Genomic DNA, 27,006 nt, shown 5'->3' on the forward strand with positions numbered 1-27,006 from the left:
CCGCACCGCATCTGAGCTCCATTCGGGCTACCTGGAGATTTCCAGGCATTGACCCCGCAGTTCAAGAGACTAGGTTCTCACGTGAGGCTGCTGGGGACTTGTGAAGATCCTCGGGGCCTGAGAGAGACAGGAGGAGCTGCTGGGGTAAGAGGCGCTGGTTGACCAGAGAGAGTCCTGGACCATTGCACAAGCTTCCCCGGTTAACCCCGGCACTGGCTGCTGTTGGGCGGCCGATGTGCGCTAGGAGCAGAGCAAGGCGTGGCCGCCAGTCTGCGAGCTTTTAGAAGGATGGGGAGAGGGGGCAGGTGCGAGGTGAGATCAGAGGGAAAGCTTGTGAACCGTATTTGAGGAAAAACAGGATCTCTGGGGATCTGGGTGGTGGGAAGTGGTAGGCAGAGGAGTCCGGGTGCTCCTGCTGGGAGGCGCTGTTGCTCAGACTTTGAGTGGCTCGTTGAGATTCTGGGGTGAGAGCACCATTGCCTTAGCTTGCGTCCTGCCCCTACCCTTGGCCAGGAGCCGGGGGGGCCCACACTTGGACAGTTGTCCCACCAGGACTGTCTGCAGGGGAGAGGTGGTTTCCCAAAGCAGAAATGGGTGCAGTTACTAGAGGAAGGGGTAACAGATGCTAAGCAGACAAAGAAATACGTACCCATTGTAGTCACAGCCGGTTATCTTAGTAAAACCCATCGTTGCCTCCATCCCTCCTGCCTTGGCAGACCTGCAAGGCTCCCCCGCCTCTTTCCACGGGCAAGTTTTGTGCTACATTCCGACTTGAGCACATTTCTTCAGTGTATCCAAAGGCCGCTCAGGGACAGTAATGTTCTTGGAGTGAGGCTGGGTCTCTGTCTTCTGTGCAACTCTTCCTAACAACATCTTGAACGCTACCTGCAAATCCATCCCACTGGCGATTACAGGGTGCAGCCTGCAGAAAAGGTCCCATTTGGCTTGGGACTCAGTGGGAAGCAGTGTGGGCTGCAGATTGCCCCTCGTCACCCCGTAGCCTTGTTCTCCAGAAACCACCCAAAACTGGAGCAGAAATCTCCATCACACTCTGGCTCCCCAGCTCCCCGGCTCGGCTAGCCTCTGTCCTCTAACTGGCATGGTTTCTCTTTGCAGCAGAAAAGAACACCTCTGGAATGATAAGCCGCCCTTCTCCGGGGAGGATGGAGTGGATCGTCCCTCTGATTGTGGTATCAGCCTTGACCTTCGTGTGCCTCATCCTTCTCATTGCTGTGCTAGTTTACTGGAGGTGAGTCGGCCAGGCAGCACTGACAGAGGGGGTGTGGGCGTCGGGTTGTGCTGTCAGCACGCTGCCCTGGCCGGGGGGTGGGCGCTGGCCCGAGGGGAGGGGAAGCCCATGGCCTCTTCATTCAGAAAGGTAAGGTAGCTGGAGTGTTTCTAGTGTCACCACCTGGGAGATCCGCTTTATCTGCAAGAAGCCGGTGGGATAGAGCCACTATTGAGATGAAGGCACTCATGATGAGCTTCTAGGGATTTAGTGCCAAAGAGGCTTTTGCTTGGGAATCAGGGAGATCCGGGTTCAAATCCCAGGCCTGCTACTTGCTGGCAACAAATCTCATTTCCACTTTGAGCTTTAGTTCCTAAACCTGCAAAATGAGTTAATAAGTTTCATAGCATTTCCAGTTTCCCTGAGACCATGCTTCACTTTGTCGTATCCACATAATAGCTGCTCTTGACCTGAAAATTTTTTTCATAGCCCTTTGCTGAAAATGCGGTGATAGGAAAACGTTTGTCATGTTATGTGGCATTTGATACACGTAGGATAAAGATGGCTGATGGTAAGTCATCCTTATATTAGCATCATCCTTGAACTGGTTCTCACTGCTTCCCACGGGAAGCCTGCTTGCAGCTTCTATTTAAAAGTTGTGTGTTTTTTCAGCTACACTCTCTCAGCCAGTTTAACTGAGTGAAGCAGGCTGGCCCACGTGGTTGGCCTGGCTGCCTTCACCTCAGACTGATGTAGGAAGCTTCTGCCCTTTAAGAAGCTTCATCAGGGATGAATAGGTGTCATATTTCCTTCCCTCCCTCCCTTCTTTCCATTCATTTGATGAACCTTGAGCCCCTGTTGTGTGCCAGACACTCTTCTTTCATGGAGCTTACATCTTAGTTGGGGAGACAGGCAATAAATAAAGCAAACAAGGTGGTGGTAAGTGTATAATGGAGAAAACTAAATTTGGAAAGCAGAGGGGAGATGCTGAGGCTTAGCGGTGAGTGGTCAGAGTGGTTAAGGAAGGCCTGCCTGGCGAGTGGTATTTGTCCAAAGACGTAAAGGAGGAAGGAGTCAAATGGGCTCCATCTGGGGCATGTTCCAAGCAGAGGAAACAGCATGTGCAAAGGCCCTGAGGCAGGAGTGCACCTCGTATGTTCCAGGAATGGCCAAGAGGTGTGGCTGGAGCAGGTGAGAATGGGGGAGAGTGGTAGGAGAGGGCATCAGGAAGAAACAGGATGGAAGGGAGTTGGGTCAGGTACCGCTTTGTGGGCCATTGTAAACACATTGCCTTTGACCCTAAGAGAAGTACTGTTTGGTAGAGAAGTGTTGTGATCTAACTTCAGGATTACTTGGCTGTGCTGCAAAGACCACTGAAGAGGAGCAGGGGCAGAAGCAGAGAGACCAGGTAGAAGACTACTGAACTGGTCCCAGAAGGGGAGTGATGGTGTCTCCCATGAGGGCAGCAGTGCAGGTTGTGGAACTGATTGGATATAGATACATTCTGAAGGTGGGATCAACAGAATCTGCTGACAGATTGGCCTGTGTCCCTAGGTCTGTTTTCAGTTGGAAAGAACAAGAGAAGAAGGAAGCGTTCATCCGAGGCTTCCCCAGGCGTCTACCTATGGCCCTGTTAGTGCTACAGACCAGCTAGATGATGGATTATATTGTGTTTCAGGGTGAGCCTAGAAACGCTAGACTCACCTCCATGCCCTTTCGCCGGGACAGTGGTTTGCAAACAAATAGTTGTCTGGAGCCCGTTAGTAAGTGGGAGGCTGCCTAACACGGGTTGAACAGAGCACACAGAGGTAACGAAAGGTCTGCCTGCCCTTCTCTTGGCTCTTTTTGGTGCTGTGTGGCTTTAGTTGCAGACTCTCCCCACAAAGGAGCACAGAGAACCCACAGCTGCCCCAGGCTGGGTAACCCTAGCAACCCCAGTGTGAAAAAGTTCCTGTTCCAAATAGTTCTAGCAAAAAGCTCAGGGTTGTTTCTGGTTGGCCCACCTTGGCTCTCTGCCTACCTGAGAATGGATCACTCTGACGAAAGAAGACCATGGACATTTGGCCAAGCAGACATGTTGATGGCAAGCTGCTTACAGGAAGGGGCTGTGTAATGTCATAAAGAGAGCTTTCAAGACCCTTACATTCAAGGTGTTTTTTCCCACTAGAAATTCACACTGTTTATATTTTTGACAAACTCAGTGAGTCTGAATCAAAAATATGTATTGAGTAATACATTATTATTTCATGTTTAAAATATATGTATAATGTCTTATATATATTACTTATATATATACATATATATGTTTATGTTCAAAGGTTGGTTTAAAGTAACCAGAGCTTAAAACCTCCTCCAGTAGACGCTGCCTGTGAGTTTTTACCAAACTCCTAACGCCAGTACACAAAAATGAGCGGGAAGGAGAAAATTCTTACAGAGCAAGCAAAGTAAAATGGAACTAGCATCAGGACGGATGAGTTTGCTAAGCATGAGAACAGCCTAGAGGGATAAAGACCTTTTTAATGTCCATCTTTTTTTTTTTTCTTTATTATTAATGTGAAAGAGGGAAGTGTTGGGGAGCTCACACAGAAAATGGGTAAATGCAGAGAAGATGGGTATTTCCCTTCGACGACGCAGTTTTGAAGCTAGACCAGCAGTGCTCCTCTCCTGCCTTTTGAGGCACGGTGAGAGCGGATGATTGGCAAACAGACTTGACCTGAGTAGAGCATCGAGGCAGATCAAAACCTTCTGGAGTGTTTCCTCAGGTGGCAGGCCTTGACGCTCGGGGTTCCAGCCAGCTCGCCACGGTGGCAGTTTCTACAACCAAGGACTGAGCCTTTACAGCTATTGCTCTGGTTTCTGTGTGTTCACTTAGGGCTCTTTTCACTGTAATTGCATGGGTTCATGAAAGCGTCGGAAGTGAAAGCCGAGGACTCTGAATTGTTTCTCCACTAGTGTCCCTTGCACGATGTTGGTGTTTGCTGATGTTCACAGAGTCCTTTTTGAGCACCGGCCGCTGTGCCAAGCCCTCGCCAGGCCCCATCTCCTGGGATCCTTGCGACAAATGTGTATGTTACCATCCCCATATTAAAAGTAAGGGGCAGAAGCTCAGGGCGGGCACGTGACTCGTGAAGGGTTCTGCAGGAAGTGGTGGACCCTGGTTTTGAACACAAGATGTCTTCAGTGTAGAATCCATAAACTTATTGAACCACTGAGATACATACCTGGTACTACACTGAATCCTGTGGAGGCTGAGCGTGATGGATGGTCAGCTGTAAGTCACGTGGACTTGGGATCCGTGGGGCTGTCGTGCCAGTGCCTGACCGTTAGGCTCAGCTGCTTTCTTTGACCAGGGAAGGGAAAGGGAGCCAGCATTTGTGGAAATGCCTGCCGTGGGCTCAGGAGTGTGCATCATTCTCATCCAATACTGGTCAGGACCATTTCTGTTACAGCTGACAGAGATCTCTTCCCAACTGCCTTAAGCACAGGAAAGAAAGAGTTGGTTGATTCGTGACGTTGGTTGTTCAGGAGCATCAGGCCCAGCTCTTTTCGGAAGACAGAACAAGGAAAACGGGGCTCGGCATGTTTTGTGAGCCTCTTTCTCCCTCACTCTGTCTCTGGGATCTGCACTCTCTCTGTCTGTATGGTCTTTTCTCTTGGGAAGGCCCTCTGACTGTTTCCACATGGTGGCCTCTGGCCCATGTTGGACTTACATCCCCCCATCCCAGTGGAAAGGGAATTTCTCTCCTCCAGTAGTGCCAGTGAAACCCCAAGATGGCATGTCTTAGGACTGACTCAGGTTATTTACCCATCCCCAGAGCCCTCTGGCAGCCAGGGGGATGAAGATTTGTCAGGCCTGGGTCTTATATTTAACTCTGGAGCCCAGAAATGAGGACATTGCCCTCGAAACCACATGCATTGAAGGTGGACAAGGGGTGGTTCCCCAAAGGACTGTCAAGACCCAGAGAGGCGACTGGATGCAGGTGCCAGGCAGACAGAAGAGGGCGGTGTCCCCTCCAAAAGCTGGGAAATTGGAATCAAGGAGGGGAGGGATTTGCACTAAGAAAAGGGAATTCAGACTTGGATAGCAGGGGAAATACATGTGTAAATAGCCAGAAAGAAACAAGGCAGGCGTGTGAGCTCAGCGTGGCCAGCTTTGGGTTCTCACTAGGACTCTGGTGTCACACGTGTATGTGTCATGCCCTGGAAAAATGGGGGGAGCTTTCAATCCTGTCTCAAGTGCCGGATTATTAAAGAGTGCATGCAGGAGTTTAGAAGGTTCAGCTAAGGGTTCTGCTATGAAATAATAAAGCTATTTTACTATTCCGTGGGCATTGGAGCCCCTTGCAGCTCCTATTCAGCAAGCGCTTGTGGAGTGCCTGCCACACACTGTGCTGGGCCTGGTGATTTAGGGTTGATGTCCCTTCCCTCGAGGCCCTCACCGTCCACTGGGCGACGCAGTCAGGTGAACAAAGACTATGGCGAGTGTATGGAGAGGAGCGAGCCCAAGCTGCTGTGACAGCACGTAGGCGGGACTTGGAGCAGGCGGGGGGAGCCGGGTGGCGTCCGAGAAGGCTCCCTGAAGGATCTGATGCCCGAGCCGGGCCTTGAAGCACAGCGGTCCAAAGCCAGCGAAGGAGGCGTGGGGCTGGAGAGCGAGGACCCAGCCTCTCGTAAGCAGGCACCTGTGGTTCAGTGTTGCTGCAACAAAGCATGAGGACAGGAGGGGCCCGATCGCGAAGGCCCCGGATGCCACTGCCTTATCCTGAGAGTGATGGAAACGCATGAAGGACCAAAGCTGCACGAGGGCAAGACGAAAAGCGGCAAACGCTGGCAAGTGAAGTACGAACACGGGCCAGAGTCAGACAGCCTGGATTTGGGGCCAGGCTCTACCAGTCCCTCACCATGTGTGTCGCCTTAGAGCATGTATTCCTAACGGGAATGTGATCATCCCCAAAGCGGTGAAAATGGGTTTGGGGAAGGTGAAAAAACTGACTTTTTGTATATCAAGCACAGATACACACACACACACACACACACACACATCTAGTACATACACAGATATGCAGTTTGTCGTTGATATTAAAATTTCATTGGAAGGGTGTGATTAGGAAAAAAATGTCTCTAAAGGCCCCATAGGGGAGGTGCCTATGAAAAAAAGGGGGAGAAACACTACCTTAGACAAGACTCCTCCACCACCTTCAGCATCCTCTGCAAAATAGAGTTAAGAAATGTGCCAATGAGTTCATGTGAGGATTAGGTCTGAGCACCAGGAAATGCTCATTCCAGTACCTGGCAGGCGGTGAATATCAGATCCCTGACTGTAGAGAAAAATACAAATTTAATTCTGGGTCCTGCTGTGCCTAAAGAGAAGTCATTGTTCTCGAATAAAGAAAATCAGGTTTACAGATCTAAACAGATGCTGTCCCGGACATGTAATCATATTGTAGGACTGCACACACTTCCCAATTATATGTTCACTGCTTAACACGTGGCTTGAAAATAACTTTCAGAATTTCCTTCTAGAATTCCTTCTTTTGCATGATCTCAGTTGTGCAAAGTACTTACCCTAGAAGTAGCTGAACGTTGCCTGTTGGGAGCTAAGGATAGTAGAAATGTAGGTGAACCTACCGAGCAGAACCACTTTGGGCCAGAAGAGGGAAGGGCGACCATAAAGCTAATGATTGGTTTGGGTGATGCTCTTAATGGGCTTGGAGACAATTCCAGAGGAGCTCACCCTAAGTAACTAAAGATGTGACCCCACCCACGGCCCCGTCCCTTCCGAAACAACACTGAGGCCGGGTGGCCAGCCTGGGCAGTGCTGGAATCAGCTGCTGGAGCTGCTGCAGGAGATACCCCCCGACACCCAGTGGCCTAACCACACGAAGCTGAGTCCTTACCGTGTGAAGTCTGAGGGGGGTTGGGCAGCCCTTTCCCACCTATGGTGGAGAAAAAATTGATAGAAAAATCGACGAGGCACCTAGCTCTCAACTGCACGACCCGGGAGTGTAATCCTCCACTCCTGTTTGCTCCCCATTGGCCACAGATGGCCCCTCAGCCCCAAGGACACAGGATAAGTTGGGGAGCGCACTGATATTCGTGGAGCACAGCCAGAAGTATCCTTAGATATTTAGGCCCTTTGGCATCATTGGGTTAAGAGTATGTTTCCTGAAAGGACCCCTTTGGAGGCCAATTGTTAGTCTCGTTACATCACATTTGGCCAAAACTAAAAAATATAGGTAGAGACCTCGTATATTTTTGGTCAACTGGAAGATATACAGAGGTCCATTGGGAGCTATTTGAGCAGCGTTTTTACAGGCAGCAACATGGGTTTGTGGGAGAAGTTTATTTTGAAATACGGTTGGCTGAGATGTTACCGGTAGTTCTCTCTCCGAGTCTCCTTGCAAAGGTGTGCCTTGAAGAGATGTAGTAAAATCGGTAACAATGCAGAAGGTGCTGTAAAGCTAGGAAGAAACATGCAGAGCGTTTTGGCACCAGGGTCAGGGCGGTGGGACAGCTGATAAAGATAAAATCAAGGAAAAATCAATGAGCACTTACCACTTGCCTCCTTTTATAAATGGTGCCCTGTGTGTGCCTTTTAAATAGTGTAACCCATATCAACATGCGATGGTGCAGGGCTGTAATCGTTTCAATTGAAACGAGGGAGAAGAAATCAATTCAGTACTTTTTAAAGTGTGCCATTTTGGCCCTGTTCCTCAAGATGGTAACAAAACGCACCTTTTGAATGACTACAGTCAGAAAGTACGTTCCAAGAGCTCCAGCCCCCCGTCTTACCAAGACAAGCTGTTATATGGCATTAATGTGCTGACGTTCCTGAAAAAGACTTGGAGCAGCACAGCTGCTGCCACTCAGAAAGAAGAGGAAATTTTGGAGAAGGTTTCTTTGCGATTTGCATAATTTGAGGTTGATGCTGGGAAAAGAGCTATATATACAGGGTGTCCAGTCCGTATGCTGGGGCATGCAGCTTGTTTATTTATTAACTTGTTCCATAGAATACCTTAGCAACTGTGAGCAAGACATGAGTGTCCACTTCGAATTGTCAGTATTGTGAAGATATTTTTAATTCTTTTTTTTTCTGTTATCTTGAGGAAAATTGCTTTGAAGGTAGCTCTTCTCTCTCTGATGAGGAAAGAAAGTCTTACCCTGACATGGCTTCATATATCTTAAGGCCTAAACAGCCAAGAATCTTTTATTGAGTATTCACCATAATACACATGTGCTAAGCGGATTAACATTCGAATCCTTGGAATTATTACATCCATTTTGCAGATCAGAAAACTGAGGCTTGGTAAAATCGTAAGTCACAGTGTTAATCTTTGGTGGATCCTGGATTTGAACCCAGCCACTCTGACTTCATTGCCCACTGTGTTAATCATTACATTGTTTTGCCTAGACGAGGAATAGCTTGTCTGGAGGCATTTACTTCCTTCCACAGCCTGTTTTTATAGCACATGTTTGTGTGTTGAAAAGATCCTATGTTTTGGATTTGCCAAAAACACAAAGGAGAAAACCTGAGGACCAACTATATGTATTTTCAAGTGTTTTAGAAGCCGAATAGATTTTGATGTTGAATAATATCACCTATCTGTTCTGTTCTTAGTTCCAGCTAATCAGTGCTGTCGTACCTTGATGACAAATTGAGCATCTTATTGACCGTAATTCTAGCTTGGGAAAGAACTTTCCAGAAGTATAAAACAGCTTTTCTTCTCAGACTCAGATAGGGCTGAGCTAACTACACAGACTCTGGAACAGAAAACTGGAAACTCAAAGTGGGAATTTTAACATCTAACCCAGGTTTGTTGCAGTTTGGTATTAGAAGGATTTCACTTTCTGACCTGAGAAATTCACATCCCTCTTCAGCCCATGACTGAGCTGTCTGTAAATTCCGTGGTAAATCAGTCAACACCAATTTAGCTTCATAGGCAGATAGAAGAAGGTCTCTCTTTTACTCTCATCTTTAGACGTTCAGAAATTTTGCCCTCTGTTGGTGCCTCCTCATTAAGAATGCTGTTCATGAAAGCAAGTGCATTGTGTTGACATTGCAATTTTTCTCTTCCCTGGATGTTCGGGGGAGACAGTGTAGTAAATAGGAAGGGACACAAACCACAAATGTGTGTGGATTTTGAGTTGGCATAACAGAGCCTCTGGTAGACAAACAGATGCGTGTCAGGTCAAGTGTGGGCATGTGCTAACACCCTTCTTGCTGGAGGAATGGCGGACCACGTGTGCCCAGCGGAGCTCGCATCCCTCCTGGATTCCACAGTAGCAGCCGTGACACTCAGAGCTGCTGTGAGCCGGGCACACGCTCTGCGCCCATCTGCTCTCGCAGCGGGCGCTTCCATGCGTGCTCTCTGATGACTGGATTTGGTTTAGATGTTTGCCCTCCCCCCCTCCACCCCAGGAAAGTCACAAAGGAGATGGTGTAATAGCAGTGATCCCTCCCATGACTGTGGACAGATAGCAAGGGGGAAACATTGTCAATCACAACAGTCAATAATGGTGAATTAACATGAAGCAAACATGGCATGACTTAATCCTCATAGCAGCCATGGGTGGTGGCCAAGGTGGCGGGGACTGCATCACCTTCTTCCAAGGGAGAAGACAGTGTCCAGAAGGGGAATGGACTTGCCCAGGATCACAAGCTAGTATGTTTGGGAAGTACAGTTGACCTTTGAACAACGCATCTTTGAACTTCAGGGGTTGACTTATACTCGGATTTTTTTCAGTAGTCAGCACTACAGTACTATACGATCTGTGTTTGGTGGAATCCATGGAATCACAGATGTGGGGGAACTGTGGATATGGAGGGCCAACTACATTATATGCAGATTTTCGACTGTGCAAAGGTCGACACCGTAACCCCCATGTTGTTCAAGAGTCAGCTATGTTCACACCTAGGGCTTTGTTTTGTTTTGTTGACCTAAGACCCTTTACAGCTGGCTTGTGTATTCCTTCCTTCATTTGTTCATTCAAAGACATTTCTCAAGGATCTAGTCTGTGTCGGGCACTGGAGATGCTGCGAGGAGACGGAATTCCTGTCTCAAGGAGCGTGTAGGTTAACGGAGGAGATGAGCAGGTAGACAAAGTTTATCCCAAATAGAGGTCAAAAACTGGCCTCCAGGGCTTCCCTGGTGGTGCAGTGGTTGAGAATCTGCCTGCTAATGCAGGGGACACGGGTTCGAGCCCTGGTCTGGGAAGATCCCACATGCCGCGGAGCAACTGGGCCCGTGAGCCACAACTACTGAGCCTGCGCTTCTGGAGCCTGTGCTCCGCAACAAGAGAGGCCGCGACAGTGAGAGGCCCGCGCACCGCGATGAAGAGTGGCCCCCGCTTGCCACAACTAGAGAAAGCCCTCGCACAGAAACGAAGACCCAACACAGCCATAAATAAATTAATTAATTAAAAAAAAGAAAAGAAAAAAAGTGGGACTCCTGATATTCATCCCACTTAAAAAAAAACAAAAAAAACAAAAAAAAACTGGCCTCCAGATCTGTTTTATGTAGCTGACTTCTTGTTTTTTTGGTTTTTTTTAAACATGTCCTTCCTTCCTCCCTCCCTCCCTCCCTCCCTCCCTCCCTTCCTTCCTTCCTGTTTTGGCTGTGCCATGCAGCACACAGGATCTTAGTTCCCCTACCAGGGATCGAACCCGTGCCCCCTGTAGTGGAAGCGTGGAATCTTAACCACTGGACCGCTAGGGAAGTCCTGACATCTCGTTTTTAAGAATCTGAATTATTTTGAAAATAGGAAGATTTTGCTTAAAACCCCAGCTGTCTGGGTTCTCGTGATAAACAGGGAGATCGACATCACTGTTCTCACATCCCCTCATGGCACTAGTAGACTGCACAGAGCCAACTGTGGTCCCCTGCTCGCCAGTCTGCCCATCTCTGCCCTCCACTTAAATGTGCATTCTTCATTGCAAAATAAAGTCCACTTTTGTGGGCAGGCTCAGATTCTTTCTGAGGGAATTTGGGGCACGTACAGAGGCATTGGGTCAGACCAAGCTGCTTTACGGTATCTCTTGTGAGGGAGGGCATGAGAATCAAAAGATGGGTTTACATGCAATTCAAGTCTAGAAAAAGCCAAGCTTCCAGGTCGTACTTTTTGGTGGCTTTGTGTGATCACCTTTATCTTTTCTGTAAACAGACCACTCACGGGGCCACCTGTATTCTGGGCATCATTCTTTCTTTTATAAACCGGTAAAGTGCCCATGTCACTCATCTCTCTGGGGAACCTGTACCTGTAGGTATAGTTCAAGAAGTTTTTTTTTTTTTAATCATTAGGAATAACTGTTAGAATCCAGCTCGTCAAAGCCTGACAACGTGTGGAGCCAGTGGGGAGAAGAATGCACATTTCATGCCAAAACGTGCTTGCCTCGGAGGGTTGAGTTTCTGATGACATGGTGGTGTCTTGCTCTGAGATGCTAAAAGCATGGGGGTAGGGAGCCTCTAGAGACCCCAGCTGTTCCTGAAGATGGGCAGCTATTTTTTTCTTTCTCTGGGCAGCTCTGTGCAGGGAGATCTGGGTCACGTGGGCGATCCTAGGCAACTTTTGCTCAATAACTGTTTCCCAAATGGCTACTCAGGGGCCTTTCAGAATTCACGAGAACCGTCCGTTGTTATAGTAACCGGCCCCCTGCTGTCGAGTTGGCCCTGAGATGCCAGTTGAAGCTCTTAGAACCAGGGAACACGTAGTCATTTAGACAAAAGCAGGGAGAGATTCACCACTAAAGGTTGCTGTTTAAACACTATGATACTTAAAAGACAGGACCCACTCTGTTAAGAAGTGAATGGATACATTTTTCAACCAAGCTGGCTTTTCAGGAAAAGGGAAACTCCTTATAATGTTCAGTCTCTGCTACATAACCAACACCTTTCTTTGGATTTCTCTGAATTAAGTGTCCTCTCTCCCAGGGCGGATCAGGTCTGTCCTGTCGGGTTGCTCAGGTAGCCCCCTCGATTATTCAGGATGTTAGTTTTATGGCATTTGCTTCTCAGCGGAGTGTTGTCAGTTTACAGGGTGGTAGTTTGAAGCGCCTGTGATTGTGTGTGAGGAGAAACTGCGGAGATAGCCGGCTCCGCTCCAAAATTCCCGAAAGAGTGAGTCTGGCAGAATTCAGAGTAGGGCTAAGGGTTGAGAGGAAGTCTAAATATTTTAGGAAGCTGCAAATTTCAAGTTCTTATGAAAATTTGCAAAAACACTCCACACACTCGTGATTTCCTCGGATTAATGTTGGTAGCCGCACTGAGTATGTGCGTGAGGTTTTGAGGACAGTTGTTGTAGTTGCAGAATGTACTCAATAGAGGGAGACAAGAAGTTCTGAATTACAGCACCCTCCCCTTCCCTTCCTCACCCCGACACTTTTTAATCATTTTCCCAAGTTTTGACTCCTCCCTAATTTGGTTTCTGCGCCAAGCACTTTTACCCAACTTGGAGTCTAATAATTAACAAAATAAATGAAAGCTTGTATTAAGGGAGAAGAAAAACCTAATAGTTGAGAATTAGAGGATGTCTATTCCTAGAAGTAGAAAACCACCAAGTAAATCAGAAGTTAATAAATGTTCTTTGAAATCACATAACCTGAATTCAGAGTTCTGCATGGGATTCATTAGAACTTCTAAAAAAGAGAACCTTCCTATATCGGAGTTAAGTCTTTACTGTTCTATCAATGGAGTTTGGAAAGAATAGGAATCCTTTCAGTGTGAAATGCTATAGCTCAGGTGGTTTGGGGATTAAATATAATTAAATGAACATTTTCCAGTGTGAAAAAAGTGCATCTTTCAAATGCTAGAGCCAAGTCTCCGATTCTCTGGTCATTTAAGTTTTAAGGGGAAACGAAATATCGGACTTTATATTTGGTAATAACTTGCCAACTGCTACCTCCGCCTTATCTGAGGAGCCCTCGTACTATTCCACCATCTGTATTGTGAATCAGGAAAGTGTTTGTCCAGAGATGAGAGGAATGCGTGGGGAAAAGGCAAAACCCCGCATTGGTCTAACAGTACTGAATTCAGAGAAATTTGTGGCAGAAGGGAGGTTCAAACGGTACCAAATAGATTCCTCCCAAGTTCTATTTATTCCAATGGTATTTTAAGCCATCCTGTTTGCCAGGGGAGCTTGTCAAAAGTGGAAGGACCAGAGGTCATTATTGGGTTGGTGATATCTTTTTAAAATTTTTTTAACATCTTTATTGGAGTATAATTGCTTTACAGTGGTGTGTTAGTTTCTGCTTGATAACAAAGTGAATCAGCTATACATATACATATATCCCCATATCTCTTCCCTCTTGTGTCTCCCTCCCACCCTCCATATCCCACCCCTCTAGGTGGTCACAGAGCACCGAGCTGATCTCCCTCTGCTATGTGGCTGCTTCCCACTAGCTATCTATTTTACATTTAGTAGTGTATATATGTCCATGCCACTCTCTCACTTCATCCCAGCTTACCCTTCTCCCTCCCCGTGTCCTCAAGTCCATTCTCTATGTCTGCGTCTTTATGTCTTTATTCCTGTCCTGCCCCTAGGTTCTTCAGACCTTTTTTTTTTTTTAGATTCCATATATATGTGTTAGCATACGGTATTTGTTTTTCTATTTCTTTCTTTTTTTTTTTTTAAATTCTCAGTTGGGAGTTTCCCTTTTTTTTTTTTTAAATAACAGCATTTTATTTATTTTTTTATTTTTATTTTTGGCTGTGTTGGGTCTTTGTTTCTGTGTGAGGGCTTTCTCTAGTTGTGGCAAGTGGGGGCCACTCTTCATCGCAGTGTGCGGACCTCTCACTATCGCGGCCTCTCTTGTTGCGGAGCACAGGCTCCAGAAGCGCAGGCTCAGTAGTTGTGGCTCACGGGCCCAGCCACTCCGTGGCATGTGGGATCTTCCCAGACCAGGGCTCGAACCCATGTCCCCTGCATTGGCAGGCAGATTCTCAACCACTGCGCCACCAGGGAAGCCCGTTTTTCTATTTCTGACTTACTTCACTCTGTATGACAGACTCTAGGTCCATCACCTCACTACAAATAACTCAATTTCATTTCCCTTTATGGCTGAGTAATATTCCATTGTATATATGTGCCACATCTTCTTTACCCATTCATCTGTTGATGGACACTTAGGTTGCTTCCATATCCTGGCTATTGTAAACAGAGCTGCAATGAACACTGTGGTACATGAGTCTTTTTGAATTATGGTTTTCTCAGGGTATATGCCCAGTAGTGGGATTGCTGGGTCGTATGCTAGCTCTATTTTTAGTTTTTTGAGGAACCTCCATACTGTTCTCCATAGTGGCTGTATCAATTTACATTCCCACCAACAGTGCAAGAGGGTTCCCTTTTCTCCACACCCTCTCCAGCATTTATTGTTTGTAGATTTTTGATGATGGCCATTCTGACCAGTGTGAGGTGATACCTCATTGTAGTTTTGATTTGCATTTCTCTGATGGTTAGTGATGTTGAGCATCCTTTAATGTGTTTGTTGGAAATCTGTATATCTTCTTTGGAGAAATGTCTACGTAGGTTTTCCGCCCAATTTTGGGTTGGGTTGTTTGTTTTTTTGATATGGAGCTGCATGAGCTGCTTGTAAATTTTAGAGATTAATCCATTGTCAGTTGCTTAATTTGCAAATATTTTCTCCCATTCTGAGGGTTGTCTTTTCGTCTTGTTTATGGTTTCCTTTGCTGTGCAAAAGCTTTGAAGTTTCATTAGGTCCCATTTGTTTATTTTTGTTTTTATTTCCATTTCTCTAGGAGGTGGGTCAAAAAGGATATTGCTGTGATTTATGTCATAGAGTGTTCTGCCTATGTTTTCCTCTAAGAGTTTCATAGTGTCTGGCCTTACATTTAGGTCTTTAATCCATTTTGAGGTTATTTTTGTGTATGGTGTTAGGGAGTGTTCTAATTTCTTCTTTTACATGTAGGTGTCCAGTTTTCCCAGCACCACTTATTACAGAGACTGTCTTTTCTCCATTGTATACTCTTGTCTCCCTATCAAAAATAAGGTGATCATATGTGCATGGGTTTATCTCTGGGCTTTCTATCCTGTTCCATTGATCTATATTTCTGTTTTTGTGCCAGTACCATACTGTCTTGATTACTGTAGCTTTGTAGTATAGTCTGAAGTCCGGGAGCCTGATTCCTCCAGCTCCGTTTTTCTTTCTCAAGATTGCTTTGGCTATTCAGGGTCTTTTGTGTTTCCATACAAATTGTGCAATTTTTTGTTCTAGTTCTGTGAAAAATGCCATTGGTTGTTTGATAGGGATTGCACTGAATCTGTAGATTGCTTTGGGTAGTATACTCATTTTCACAATATTGATTCTTCCAGTCCAAGAACATGATCTATCTCTCCATCTGTTTGTATCATCTTTAATGTCTTTCATCAGTGTCTTATAGTTTTCTGCATACAGGTCTTTTGTCTCCTTAGGTAGGTTTATTCCTAGGTATTTTATTCTTTTTGTTGCAGTGGTAAATGGGAGTGTTTCCTTAATTTCTCTTTCAGATTTTTTATCATTAGTGTATAGGAATGCCAGAGATTTCTGTGCATTAATTTTGTATCCTGCTACTTTACCAGATTCATTGATTAGCTCTAGTAGTTTTCTGATAGCATCTTTAGGATTCCGTATGTATAGTATCATGTCATCTGCAAACAGTGACAGATTTACTTCTTCTTTTCTGATTTGGAAAGCTTTTATTTCTTCTTCTTCTCTGATTGCTGTGGCTAAAACTTCCAAAACTATGTTGAATAATAGTGGTGAGAGTGGGCAGCCTTGTCTTGTTCCTGATCTTAGAGGAAATGGTTTAGTTTTTCACCATTGAGAACGATGTTAGCTGTGGGTTTGTCATATATGGCCTTCATTATGTTCAGGTAAGTTCCCTCTATGCCTACTTTCTGGAGGGTTTTTATCATAAATGGGTGTTGAATTTTGTCAAAAGCTTTTTCTGCATCTATTCAGATGATCATATGGTTTTTCTCCTTCAATTTGTTAATATGGTTTATCACATTGATTGATTTGCGTATTTTGAAGAATCCTTGCATTCCTGGGATAAACCCCACTTGATCATGGTGTATGATCCTTTTAATGTGCTGTTGGATTCTGTTTGCTAGTATTTTGTTGAGGATTTTTGCATCTATGTTCATCAGTGATATTGGCCTGTAGTTTTCTTTCTTTGTGACATCTTTGTCTGGTTTTGGTATCAGGGTGATGGTGGCCTCGTAGAATGAGTTTGGGAGTGTTCCTTCCTCTGCTATACTTTGGAAGAGTTTGAAAAGGATAGGTGTTAGCTCTTCTCTAAATGTTTGATAGAATTCGCCTGTGAAGCCATCTGGTCCTGGGCTTTTGTTTGTTGGAAGATTTTTAATCACAGTCTCAATTTCAGTGCTTGTGATTGGTCTGTTTATACTTTCTATTTCTTCCTGGTTCAGTCTTAGAAGGTTGTGATTTTCTAAGAATCTGTCCATTTCTTCCAGGTTGTCCATTTTATTGGCATATAGTTGCTTGTAGTAATCTCTCATGATCCTTTGTATTTCTGCAGTGTCAGTTGTTACTTCTCCTTTTTCATTTCTAATTCTGTTGATTTGAGTCTTCTCCCTTTTTTTTTTGATGAGTCTGGCTAATGGTTTATCAATTTTGTTTATCTTCTCAAAAAACCAGCTTGTAGTTTTACTGATCTTTGCTATCATTTCCTTCATTTCTTTTTCATTTGTTTCTGATCTGATCTTTATGATTTCTTTCCTTTTGCTAACTTTGGGGTTTTTTTGTTCTTCTTTCTCGAATTGCTTTAGGTGTAAGGTTAGCTTGTTTATTTGAGATGTTTCTTGTTTCTTGAGGTAGGATTATATTGCTATAAACTTCCCTCTTAGAACTGCTTTTGCTGCATCCCATAGGTTTTGGGTCGTCGTGTTTTCATTGTCATTTGTTTCTAGGTATTTTTTGATTTCTTCAGTGATATCTTGGTTATTTAGTAGTGTATTGTTTAGCCTCCATGTGTCTGTATTTTTTACAGATATTTTCCCTGTAATTGATATCTAGTCTCATAGCGTGTGGTCAGAAAAGATAGTTGATATGATTTCAATTTTCTTAAATTTACTTTGTGACCCAAGATATGATCTATCCTGGAGAATGTTCTGTGCACACTTGAGAAGAAAGTGTATTCTGTTGTTTTTGGATGGAATGTCCTATAAATATCAGTTAAGTCCATCTTGTTTAATGTATCATTTAAAGCTTGTGTTTCCTTATTTATTTTCATTTTGGATCTGTCCATTGGTGAAAGTGGGGTGTTAAAGTCCCCTAGTATGATTGTGTTACTGTTGATTTCCCCTTTTATTGCTGTTAGCATTTGCCTTATGTATTGAGGTGCTCCAGTGTTGGGTGCATAACTATTTACAATTGTTATATCTTCTTCTTGGATTGATCTCTTGATCATTATGTAGTGTCCTCTTTGTCTCTTGTAATAGTCTTTATTTTAAAGTCTTATTTTGTCTGATATGAGAATTGGTACTCCAACTTTCCTTTGATTTCCATTTGCATGGAATATCTTTTTCCATCCCCTCACTTTCAGTCTGTATGTGTCCCTAGATCTGAAGTGGGTCTCTTGTAGACAGCATATATACGGGTCTTGTTTTTGTATCCCTTCAGCCAGTCTTCGTCTTTTGGTTGGAGCATTTAATCCATTTACATTTAAGGTAGATATCGATATGTATGTTCCTATTACCATTTTCTTAATTGTTTGGGGTTTGTTATTGTAGGTCTTTTCCTTCTCTTGTGTTTCCTGCCTAGAGAGGTTCCTTTAGCATTTGTTATAAAGCTGGTTTGGTGGTGGTGAATTCTCTTAGCTTTTGCTTGTCTGTAAAGGTTTTAATTACTCCATTGAATCTGAATGAGATCCTTGCTGGGTAGAGTAACCTTGGTTGTAGGTTTTTCCCTTTCATCACTTTAAATATGTCCTGCCACTCCCTTCTGGCTTACAGAGTTTCTGCTGAAAGATCAGCTGTTAACCTTATGGGGATTCCCTTGTATGTTATTTGTTGTTTTTCCCTTGCTGCTTTTAATATTTTTTCTTTGTGTTTAATTTTTGATAGTTTGATTAATATGTGTCTTGGCGCATTTCTCCTTGGATTTATCCTGTATGGGACTCTCTGTGCTTCCTGGACTTGGGTGGCTATTTCCCTGCCCATGTTAGTTAGGGAAGTTTTCAACTATAATCTCTTCAAATATTTTCTCAGTCCCTTTCTTTTTCTCTTCTTCTTCTGGGACCCCTATAATTTGAATGTTGATTAGTTTAATGTTGTACCAGAGGTCTCTGAGACTGTCCTCAATTCTTTTCATTCTTTTTTCTTTATTCTGCTCTGTGGTAGTTATTTGCACTGTTTTATCTTCCAGGTCACTTATCCGTTCTTCTGCCTCAGTTATTCTGCTATTTATCCCTTCCAGAGAATTTTAAATTTCATTTATTGTGTTGTTCATCATTGTTTGTTTGCTCTCTAGTTCTACGTCCTTGTTAAACGTTTCTTGTATTTTCTCCATTCTATTTCCAAGATTTTGGATCACCTTTACTATCATTACTCTGAATTCTTTTTCAGGTAGACTGCCTATTTCCTCTTCATTTGTTTGGTCTGGTGGGTTTTTACCTTGCTCCTTCATCTGCTGTTTCTATGTCTTCTCATTTTGCTTAACTTACTGTGTTTGGGGTCTTCTTTTCACAGACTGCAGGTTCATAGTTCCCGTTGTTTTTGGTGTCTCCCCCCAGTGGCTAAGGTTGGTTCAGTGGGTTGTGTAGGCTTCCTGGTGGAGGGGACTGGTGCCTGTGTTCTGGTGGATGAGGCTGGATCTTGTCTTTGTGGTGGGCAGGTCCACGTCTGGTGTTGTGTTTTGGGGTGTCTGTGACCTTATTATGATTTTAGGCAGCCTCTCTGCTAATGGGTGGGGTTGTGTTCCTGTCTTGCTAGTTGTTTTGCGTAGGGTGTCCAGCACTGTAGCTTGCTGGTTGTTGAGTGGAGCTGGGTCTTAGCATTGAGATGGAGATCTCTGGAAGAGCTTTTGCTGTTTAATATTACATGGATCCACGATGTCTCTGGTGGACGAATGTCCTGAACTCAGCTCTCCCACCTCAGAGGCACAGGCCTGACACCCGGCCAGAGCACCAAGACCCTGTCAGCCACATGGCTCAGAAGAAAAGGGAGAAAAAAAGAAAGAAAGAAAGAGAAAAATAAAATAAAGTTATTAAAATAAAAATTTATTAAAAATAAAGAAAAAATTTTAAAGTAATAAAAAAGAAAGAAGAGAGCAACCAAACCAAAAAACAAATCCACCAGTGATAACAAGCGCTAAAAAACTATACTAAAAAAAAAAAAAAAAGACAGAACCTTAGGACAAATGGTAAAAGCAAAACTATACAGAGAAAATCACACAAAGTCCACCTCCTCAATTTGGGATGATTCGTTGTCTATTCAGGTATTCCACAGATGCAGGGTACATCAAGTTGATTGTGGAGATTTAATCCACTGCTCCTGAGGCTGCTGGGAGAGATTTCCCTTTCTCTTGTTTGTTTGCACAGCTCCCGGGGTTCAGCTTTGGATTTGGCCCCGCCTCTGCGTGTAGGTCGCCTGAGGGCATCTGTTCTTCGCTCAGACAGGACGGGGTTAAAGGAGCAGCTGATTTGGGGGCTCTGGCTCACTCAGGCCGGGGGGAGGGAGGGGTACGGATGTGGGGCGAGCCTGCGGTGGCAGAGGCCAGCGTGACGTTGCACCAGCCTGAGGCGCCGTGCGTTCTCCCGGGGAAATTGTCCCTGGATCACGGGACCCTGGCAGTGGCGGGCTGCACAGGCTCCCAGGAGGGGCGGTGTGGAGAGTGACCTGTGCTCGCACACAGGCTTCTTGGTGGCGGCAGCAGCAGCCTTAGCGTCTCATGCCCATCTCTGGTGTCCGCGCTGGTAGCCGCGGCTCGCGCCCATCTCTGGAGCTCGTTTAGGCGGTGCTCTGAATCCCCTCTCCTCGCGCACCCCGAAACAATGGTCTCTTGCCTCTTTGGCAGCTCCAGACTTTTTCCCAGACTCCCTCCCAGCTAGCTGTGGCGCACTAGCCCCCTTCAGGCTTTGTTCACGCAGCCAAGGTTGGTGATATCTTTACCTTCCATTAACACCAGGGGTGATAGAGGTTTCTAATACCTAAAGACAGTTTTTTAAGAGCAAAGTTCCCATTTCCCATTTCTTACCTCAGCATAAAAGACCTTAACAAGCCCAGATATCATTGTGTGTAACCTTTCCCTATGGAACGTGCCCCCAGTGAGGCCTGATGGTGGGGTTTGTCTGTGATAGGTGGGAGGGGGGAATCGGTGGAACTCTTGGTGGCCATTTGAAAGTATTGTCTGCTACACCTGTTCTCTTTTGTTTTTTGTCCATTTAGAGGGTGTAACAAAATAAAGTCCAAGGGCTTTCCCAGACGTTTCCATGAAGTGCCTTCTTCTGGGGAGAGAGGAGAGAAGGGGAGCAGGTGAGGGGCAGTCAAGCTTAAGGTGGGGGGGGGGGGGTGTCTCTTTGGCCGGGGCTGGCTTGCTGGATTTTTGTTCTGTTGCCATGGGGATTAAAGCCCTCTAGATAGCACGGTGCTGAAACTCACCTGTTCTACCCCAGCTCCCAAAAGTATGACTTGCAAATACCAATGCAGCTTGCAGGTAGCTGGTAGCAACTAAATTTATGTCCTGTGTGTGCTTGCTTTGCTTGATTTTGCCATTTGGGGGGATGTTTTTTGTTTCTAGGATGGGGGTGTGTTCTGTGTTTATGTGTCTGTATGTCTGTTGCATCCATTTTCTTTCTGAAATTTCAGGTGTTTGCATGTTTGAGAGCTTTAAAAAAACAGTTTATGCATGCATTTAGCCTTATAAGTGAAAAATATCTTGTAGAAACCTAAAGTTATAGAAGAGTTAAAGAAGACAACTAGGAAGGGAAGAAAAAAGTAAATGGGGTTACATCATGTGATTTTCCATAAGAAGGCTAAAATTTAAAAAAATAAAGTTCTAGATAGCTTGAATACTTGAAAAAATTATTATCCTGGAAAGATTTATAATAAACCTTTAGAAGTTGGGATTATGTAATTTTAATCACCACACATGAGCCCTTGATAATACTTCTGTAAGGCTTATCTAGGCAAACTCTGCTTAATATGGTAATTAATACTTTAATATTAAATGGCCAATTCGGATAATTCACTAATTAATATTTTGTTGTGAGTAGTCCTTTATTACTTTCAATGAACCAATTTATTGAATTTACATTAGAATTTTTACATGGAATTATTTGTCTCCATTGGTTGTGGGTAAATCCGATTATTAGATGAAATTGTAGATATCTACCCACTATAATCAGGGATACCTATGAGACGTATACCTATCCTAAGACGGTATAGTATAAGAATTATGGAAGATGAATGAGAAATTCTATGATCCATCTTCTTTTAAGGTCAACGGTGCAATTTTGGCCTTTTAGAGAAAGGCAGTAACTGCTGACTCTGGTAATGTAATTATTCTTTCTATGATCTCTTTTTACTTATTGAAGTGTTCAATTTTGAATCACATTTTCAACACTCCAAGGGTAAAAACTGAAAGAGAAACCCCTCTGTACAAGCTTTCGATTCAAAGATCTAATCTTAAGAGGGAGACCTTGAACATCAATTAAATGCCTAACTTTTATGCCCAGTTCATTATAAATATAATGTGGTTTTGACTGTAACACTTTTAAAAGCCAGCATTACCTCATGGATGGCACAAAGATAAATGCTCTTCCAATTTCTAAGTCCTTTCCAGAAATGATGCCATAGCCAAGTGGACTGTTAGACTGTTACTAAGTCTAATTTTTGTACTTGGCCCCAAATGTGGGCGTGTGCTCGTTAAGAGATATATTTCAGATCCTGAGAGGCTATGTTTTGTTATAAAGCACTTCAGTCCCTCTGGTATCTTCTGTACTTCTGAGTGCCAGAAGCTTGGGGGAAGCACAGTTTTATGTAGGTCTAGAAGTTGAGAACTATCTTGGGAAACTACAAGTATTTATAGAATTCACCTACTTGTGAATCATGTCTTTGACTTTACTTTTTTTTATAGAATAGCAACTAAGACAGACCTTGGCTCAGGGAGTTGTGAGCTCTCACTGCAGCTCTACCTCTTCCTGGCTCTGTGACCTTGAGTTACTTCCCGAAGCCCTCTGAGCCTCAACTGACTCATCTAGAAAATGGGTCTAGTGATCGTTCCTTGTCGCGGGGCTGTGAAGAGTAAATGAGGTAATAGGTGTAAAATGCTTAGTGCGTGAAATGTGTTACCCCATTAGAAGATGAGGGAACCGGGGCTCTGAGAAGTTACTTGTCGGGGCCACCCTGCTCAGGTGGCCGAGTGGGGACTGCCTCCCCTGTGGTCTGAGTGCTTAGCGGCGCCGCTTCTCCTCACTGCCGCACGTGCTGTGCTGACTACTCCATGGTGAAGCTATGGGCCTGGTAAAGACCTGTTCTCAAGTCTCCGCTCTTCCTTCTTCTGGCTACCCTGCCATACTCTCCCCCTCCAGAGCCTGCCATTCCTCACTCCTCCTGAGGGTTCTGTGTCCTGAAGACCTCCAGCCAGCCCACTTTCCCCTCCCATCCCCCTGCTCTATCCCCAGGAGCTTTGGTGGAGCCCCCTGACCCAGTTGCATCCTCTGCTGCTCCATAAGAAGCCTTCCAGGGGACAGGGGGCCCTGCTTCTCTTGGCCCCTTTGTCTAACCTCACTCTTCTTTGGTTTCTGAGTTTTGAGTCATCATTAGAAAATCTTTCCCCATTCTGAGGTTACTTTTTTTTACCTACTTTTATAGCTTCAAATTTTAATGTGAAATTCTTAAATCATTTGGAATTTAACCTGGTTGATAGTGTGATGTCTGAATCAACTTTTTTTTTTTCCCAGATGGTCCCAGGTATTTAAAAAGTACTGCAATCTGGGGCTGTTTAATGAAGAAGCACGTAATACCTCACTAGATCCTTAAAATAAGACTCTTACAGCAAAAGCCTGACTGACTTAGTTCAGTCAGTATGTTAATGAAATAAGTAGTTGCCAAAGGTTTTTACCAGACCATTTTATGATACAGATACTGAATCATGTGTGCAATAAGTAAAATGTGAATCTCCTTGTCCTGGCTCCTGCCCAAAATAAGTTGGACCATTCTGTCCCCGTTAACCCTCCCAGGCAGTGGGGAATTGTGTCAGGGCTCTAAAACAGCGGCAAGATAAGGTGAAGAGTTCCTGAAGCCTCAGTCCAGAAATGGAGAACATTCCAGGCCAGGGTCCTAACTAAACGGGAGATGACTTCAAAGCCTTCTTTCTGGGTAACAGCTGGGAGTGTTGGCAAGGACTGTTCAGAGCTCGTTTCCTTAAAACCAGCTGGAACATACAAACTGCCCTGTTCAGGTTCTCAGTCTTATCAAAATGTGGTTTATGAAGTGACCTTTTCCTCTGTTATCTCCTGGAAAGCGTTACCAGTACTTCATGGTGTCTGCAAGGGCTTCTTGGCAAACTTAATATCTAGCCAGGAGGTATGTTGCCTTGAGACCACTGATGTAGATATAATTTGTTAATTTTCTCCCACCTTCCTAAGATGTTAATTGCAGGCAGTTTGTATCCTCCAGTAAAATTCTCACTGCAGAAGTCAGATTTTTGTCACTTCCAGCTGTAACGAGACTTGAACGGCACATCCCTCCTACCCATGTGAGATCCAAAATATTTCAAAACATTTTCTCCTCATTTAATACCTCTTTGCTGTGTCACACCCCCCGCCACTCAGCTTCAACATAATTTTGTTCGCTTTTCTCTTCCCTTCCTCCCATCATCTCCTCCTCACACCTGACAAGCCCCACTGATCCAGGTTATGACAACCATCTGTCCCAGGATTTCCAAGATAGCCCTGATGTGAATTATGCCATTAGGTTATCCCCACAAGGACACTGGTATTTGTCAGATCCCGTGTCTCTCTGACGGTTTGGAGAATATGCAAATGAGAAACACAGCCCTCAGTTCTTTTTTCTAGAAGATCCCCTCCTGAAAAGATACTCCAAGTATAAACTGAGTTTTACAAACAGAGTCATTTAACATGAAGTGAAGGAAACTTAACCGCAAGTGAGTGGTTGCAATGTGAAACCCCTCAGCTCAGAACTTACACTGGGCTCTTTTCCAAGCGGGACCCCCGCATTATTTCTAGCAGACCCTCCTCTTTGAGGAAAAGCCCATCAACGCCCACAGACTTTTCCTTCTCTTGTTGTCTTTGTCAGTTCCATTTCTTGAAACATTTTGCCCTAATATATCAATCCATGTCTTTTTAACACAGCCCTCAGTCATCTTCCTGGAAGGCATGCGAACGTGTTCCCACTTTCTATTTATAAGTGGCTCTTATTCATACACGGTTTACTACAACAGCTCCATTTACAAAAGTAAATACTAACGTGATTTCTGTACTCGACAGCGTGAGAATGAACGGGATTATTAGCAGGCGTGCCGCCGTAAATTTAGATGAGGGCAGTATACAAATCAGTTACGATTACTTAATTAATATTCAACAGCAGCTCAGCCAATGGCCCGTTCTAGCCTGCAATTAGCATTTTGAGCTGCACGCCACTGACGAACTCCTTGTCACTCCGATGTGATTATAAAACCATTGAGCTCAATTTGAAGACAGTGACTTGGCTCCTAATCCCTGTATATCAATGTTTGGTTATTTTGTAATCCCGGGTTTTTCACAGGAGTCTAGAAATCGCGTTGTGATCCTGCTCTCGCCCCGGCCCCGTCAGTCATACTGATGCTAAGGGCAGTGTTAGTACAAGCCGAGGACCCTGGATGACAACAGGGTGACATCTCAAGCTTGCCAAAGGGATGCCCATTTTGACCCAGACTTCCAGAGACCTCAGAAACCCCCTCTCCTGTAAGCGGGTCTGGATTTCTGCCTTCGGAGGAGCCGTACGGAGTGGAATTCCACACATTTCCAATATTCAGTCTTCCTAGACTGGAGGTCGGCACTTAGCTTTTGAAAAGCATCGGTCACCTAAATTATTCCCAGCTTCCTGTTCGAGGGGCAGAAAGAGGTCTAAGTAAGAAAATTGTTAGGACACGTCAGAGGTTATCTAAGCAGGTACCTGGGAAAACAGGAGCAGCAGAAAGGAAAGCCTTTCTGCAGAAGTTTGCTCTCACTGGGTGTTCTGCCTTAAGATGTGTCAGATTCCTGGAAAGAAATGAGAGGCAAGGAAGGGAGAGTCTGGAGGGTTCCTGCTTATCTTTGTAGTTTGCTGCATTTTGTTTGAATAGGAAGCCTCTGTAACTTGAGTCTATTTATTAAGTTATAAAGCACTGCCAGAGTAGCTGGGTGTGTGTGTATGTGTGTGTGTATTTCATTCGTCCAAAGAGCCAATTAAACACACCAGCCTGTCCTGTGCTGGCAGCATGTGTGTTTCGGTGGGGAGCTCTGGGAATTGGCATTGATGGCTTACTGATCTCAGTTGGTATCTACTGCATCCTGACTAGAAGATGTACTTTGACATGGGCTGTGCTTTCTCAAGAGTAGAATTTTTGATTTTTGAAAAAGTCTCTCTTCAAAATATATGCCTTATTTGAAAGAATGAAAAGTTATTTTTAGAAATTTCAGTCCGAGACCCCTTGTTCATGACTGTAAGCTTTAAGTGTCTGTGGGTTTTCAGAAGCCAGGCTGATGCGTACATGCCCATTCCTGCCACGAGGCCTTCAGACACTGGGTGGGTCTGGAGCACAGGTAGTGGGGTGTGGTCTTGAGACCAGGGAGCTGCTAGCCAGGATCCACTTCTGATCAACTACTGGTGAGGATATAGTACATTATCCTCTTCACTTCTAGTCAGGCCTTTCTTAGAAATCTTAAACTATGAGCCCATGTTGGTTTTCTAAAAAGGGATGAAGGAATGGAGAGTAATATAGAAGGCTTGTTTCCATTTTGCTACTTAGAACTTCCTGTGAGATACACATAGTTGACCATCTTTGGTCAAGAACCAGAAGCATTTATTTGGCTTGTGTGCCGGGGCTGTGTCATATGAAACATGCATACCGTTAAATGGTAGACTCTCATTCAAGGTGAGAGATGCTTAGTCTGTGAGAGGCATAGGAGAAGTGGGACCCAGAGACTCACATCTCCCATTTCATTTTCGTTCTGGCCCAGATTCCCCTCAAGTTGAACGGAGGAAAAGTATCTCCTGCAAACTGGGATGTCTTTTTCTTGCATCCACCTGGGAGCGTTCAGTGAACGTGTGATGGCACTCTATCGTGGTACTTGCTTCATGGGCCGGGGAGGGGGAGTTTAGAAAGCCATCTAACTCGGTGGTTTTCAAATTTGTTCAAGTGGCAGGACGCCTGGAATTCAGGACATCAGAACATCATGAACTGCTTGATAGTAAAGTTAGTATCGACAACTTCAATTCCTTCATAGAAACTAAAATTTATTTTGCTGGCAGACAGGTAGAGCCATAAAGCCACAAAGGTGGCTTAAAAGGTGGCTTTAGGAGGAAAAACTTTAGTTTGAGAAATCTGAGTTTCTTTTGTGCTCTGAGACTTTCGTTCCATACAGTGGGAGAACACTTGGCTCCAACTTGGAGAGTTCCATCCTATTTCTGAGAAACTTATGTCATAACAGAAACAAAGCAGAAGACCTTTCATGTTTTTATTCAAGTATATGCAATACAGTTTTTCTTTCTGTGTTTGAGTATGTTAACGTCCTTGAATTCTATTTTTTTTAACTTTTTTTTTTTTTTTTTTTTTTTTT

General features: G+C 44.5%; 1 protein-coding gene across 5 annotated transcripts in view; it reads left to right on the forward strand.

Annotated features, from left to right (window-relative positions):
* The window catches only part of PTPRG (protein tyrosine phosphatase receptor type G), a 726,426-nt gene that overhangs the window by 635,951 nt on the left and 63,469 nt on the right, over positions 1 to 27,006 (forward strand). For 2 of the 5 annotated variants that reach the window (XM_059940105.1, XM_059940109.1), the window contains 2 exons: positions 1,117 to 1,249; positions 20,630 to 20,716. In XM_059940105.1, the coding sequence (XP_059796088.1) occupies positions 1,117 to 1,249; positions 20,630 to 20,716 (220 nt within the window). The remainder of the gene's footprint in view (positions 1 to 1,116; positions 1,250 to 20,629; positions 20,717 to 27,006) is intronic. The other 3 variants (XM_059940107.1, XM_059940110.1, XM_059940106.1) reach the window with 2 other exon arrangements.

This window comes from Balaenoptera ricei, chromosome 11 (assembly GCF_028023285.1).
Source record: "Balaenoptera ricei isolate mBalRic1 chromosome 11, mBalRic1.hap2, whole genome shotgun sequence".
NCBI lineage: Eukaryota > Metazoa > Chordata > Mammalia > Artiodactyla > Balaenopteridae > Balaenoptera > Balaenoptera ricei.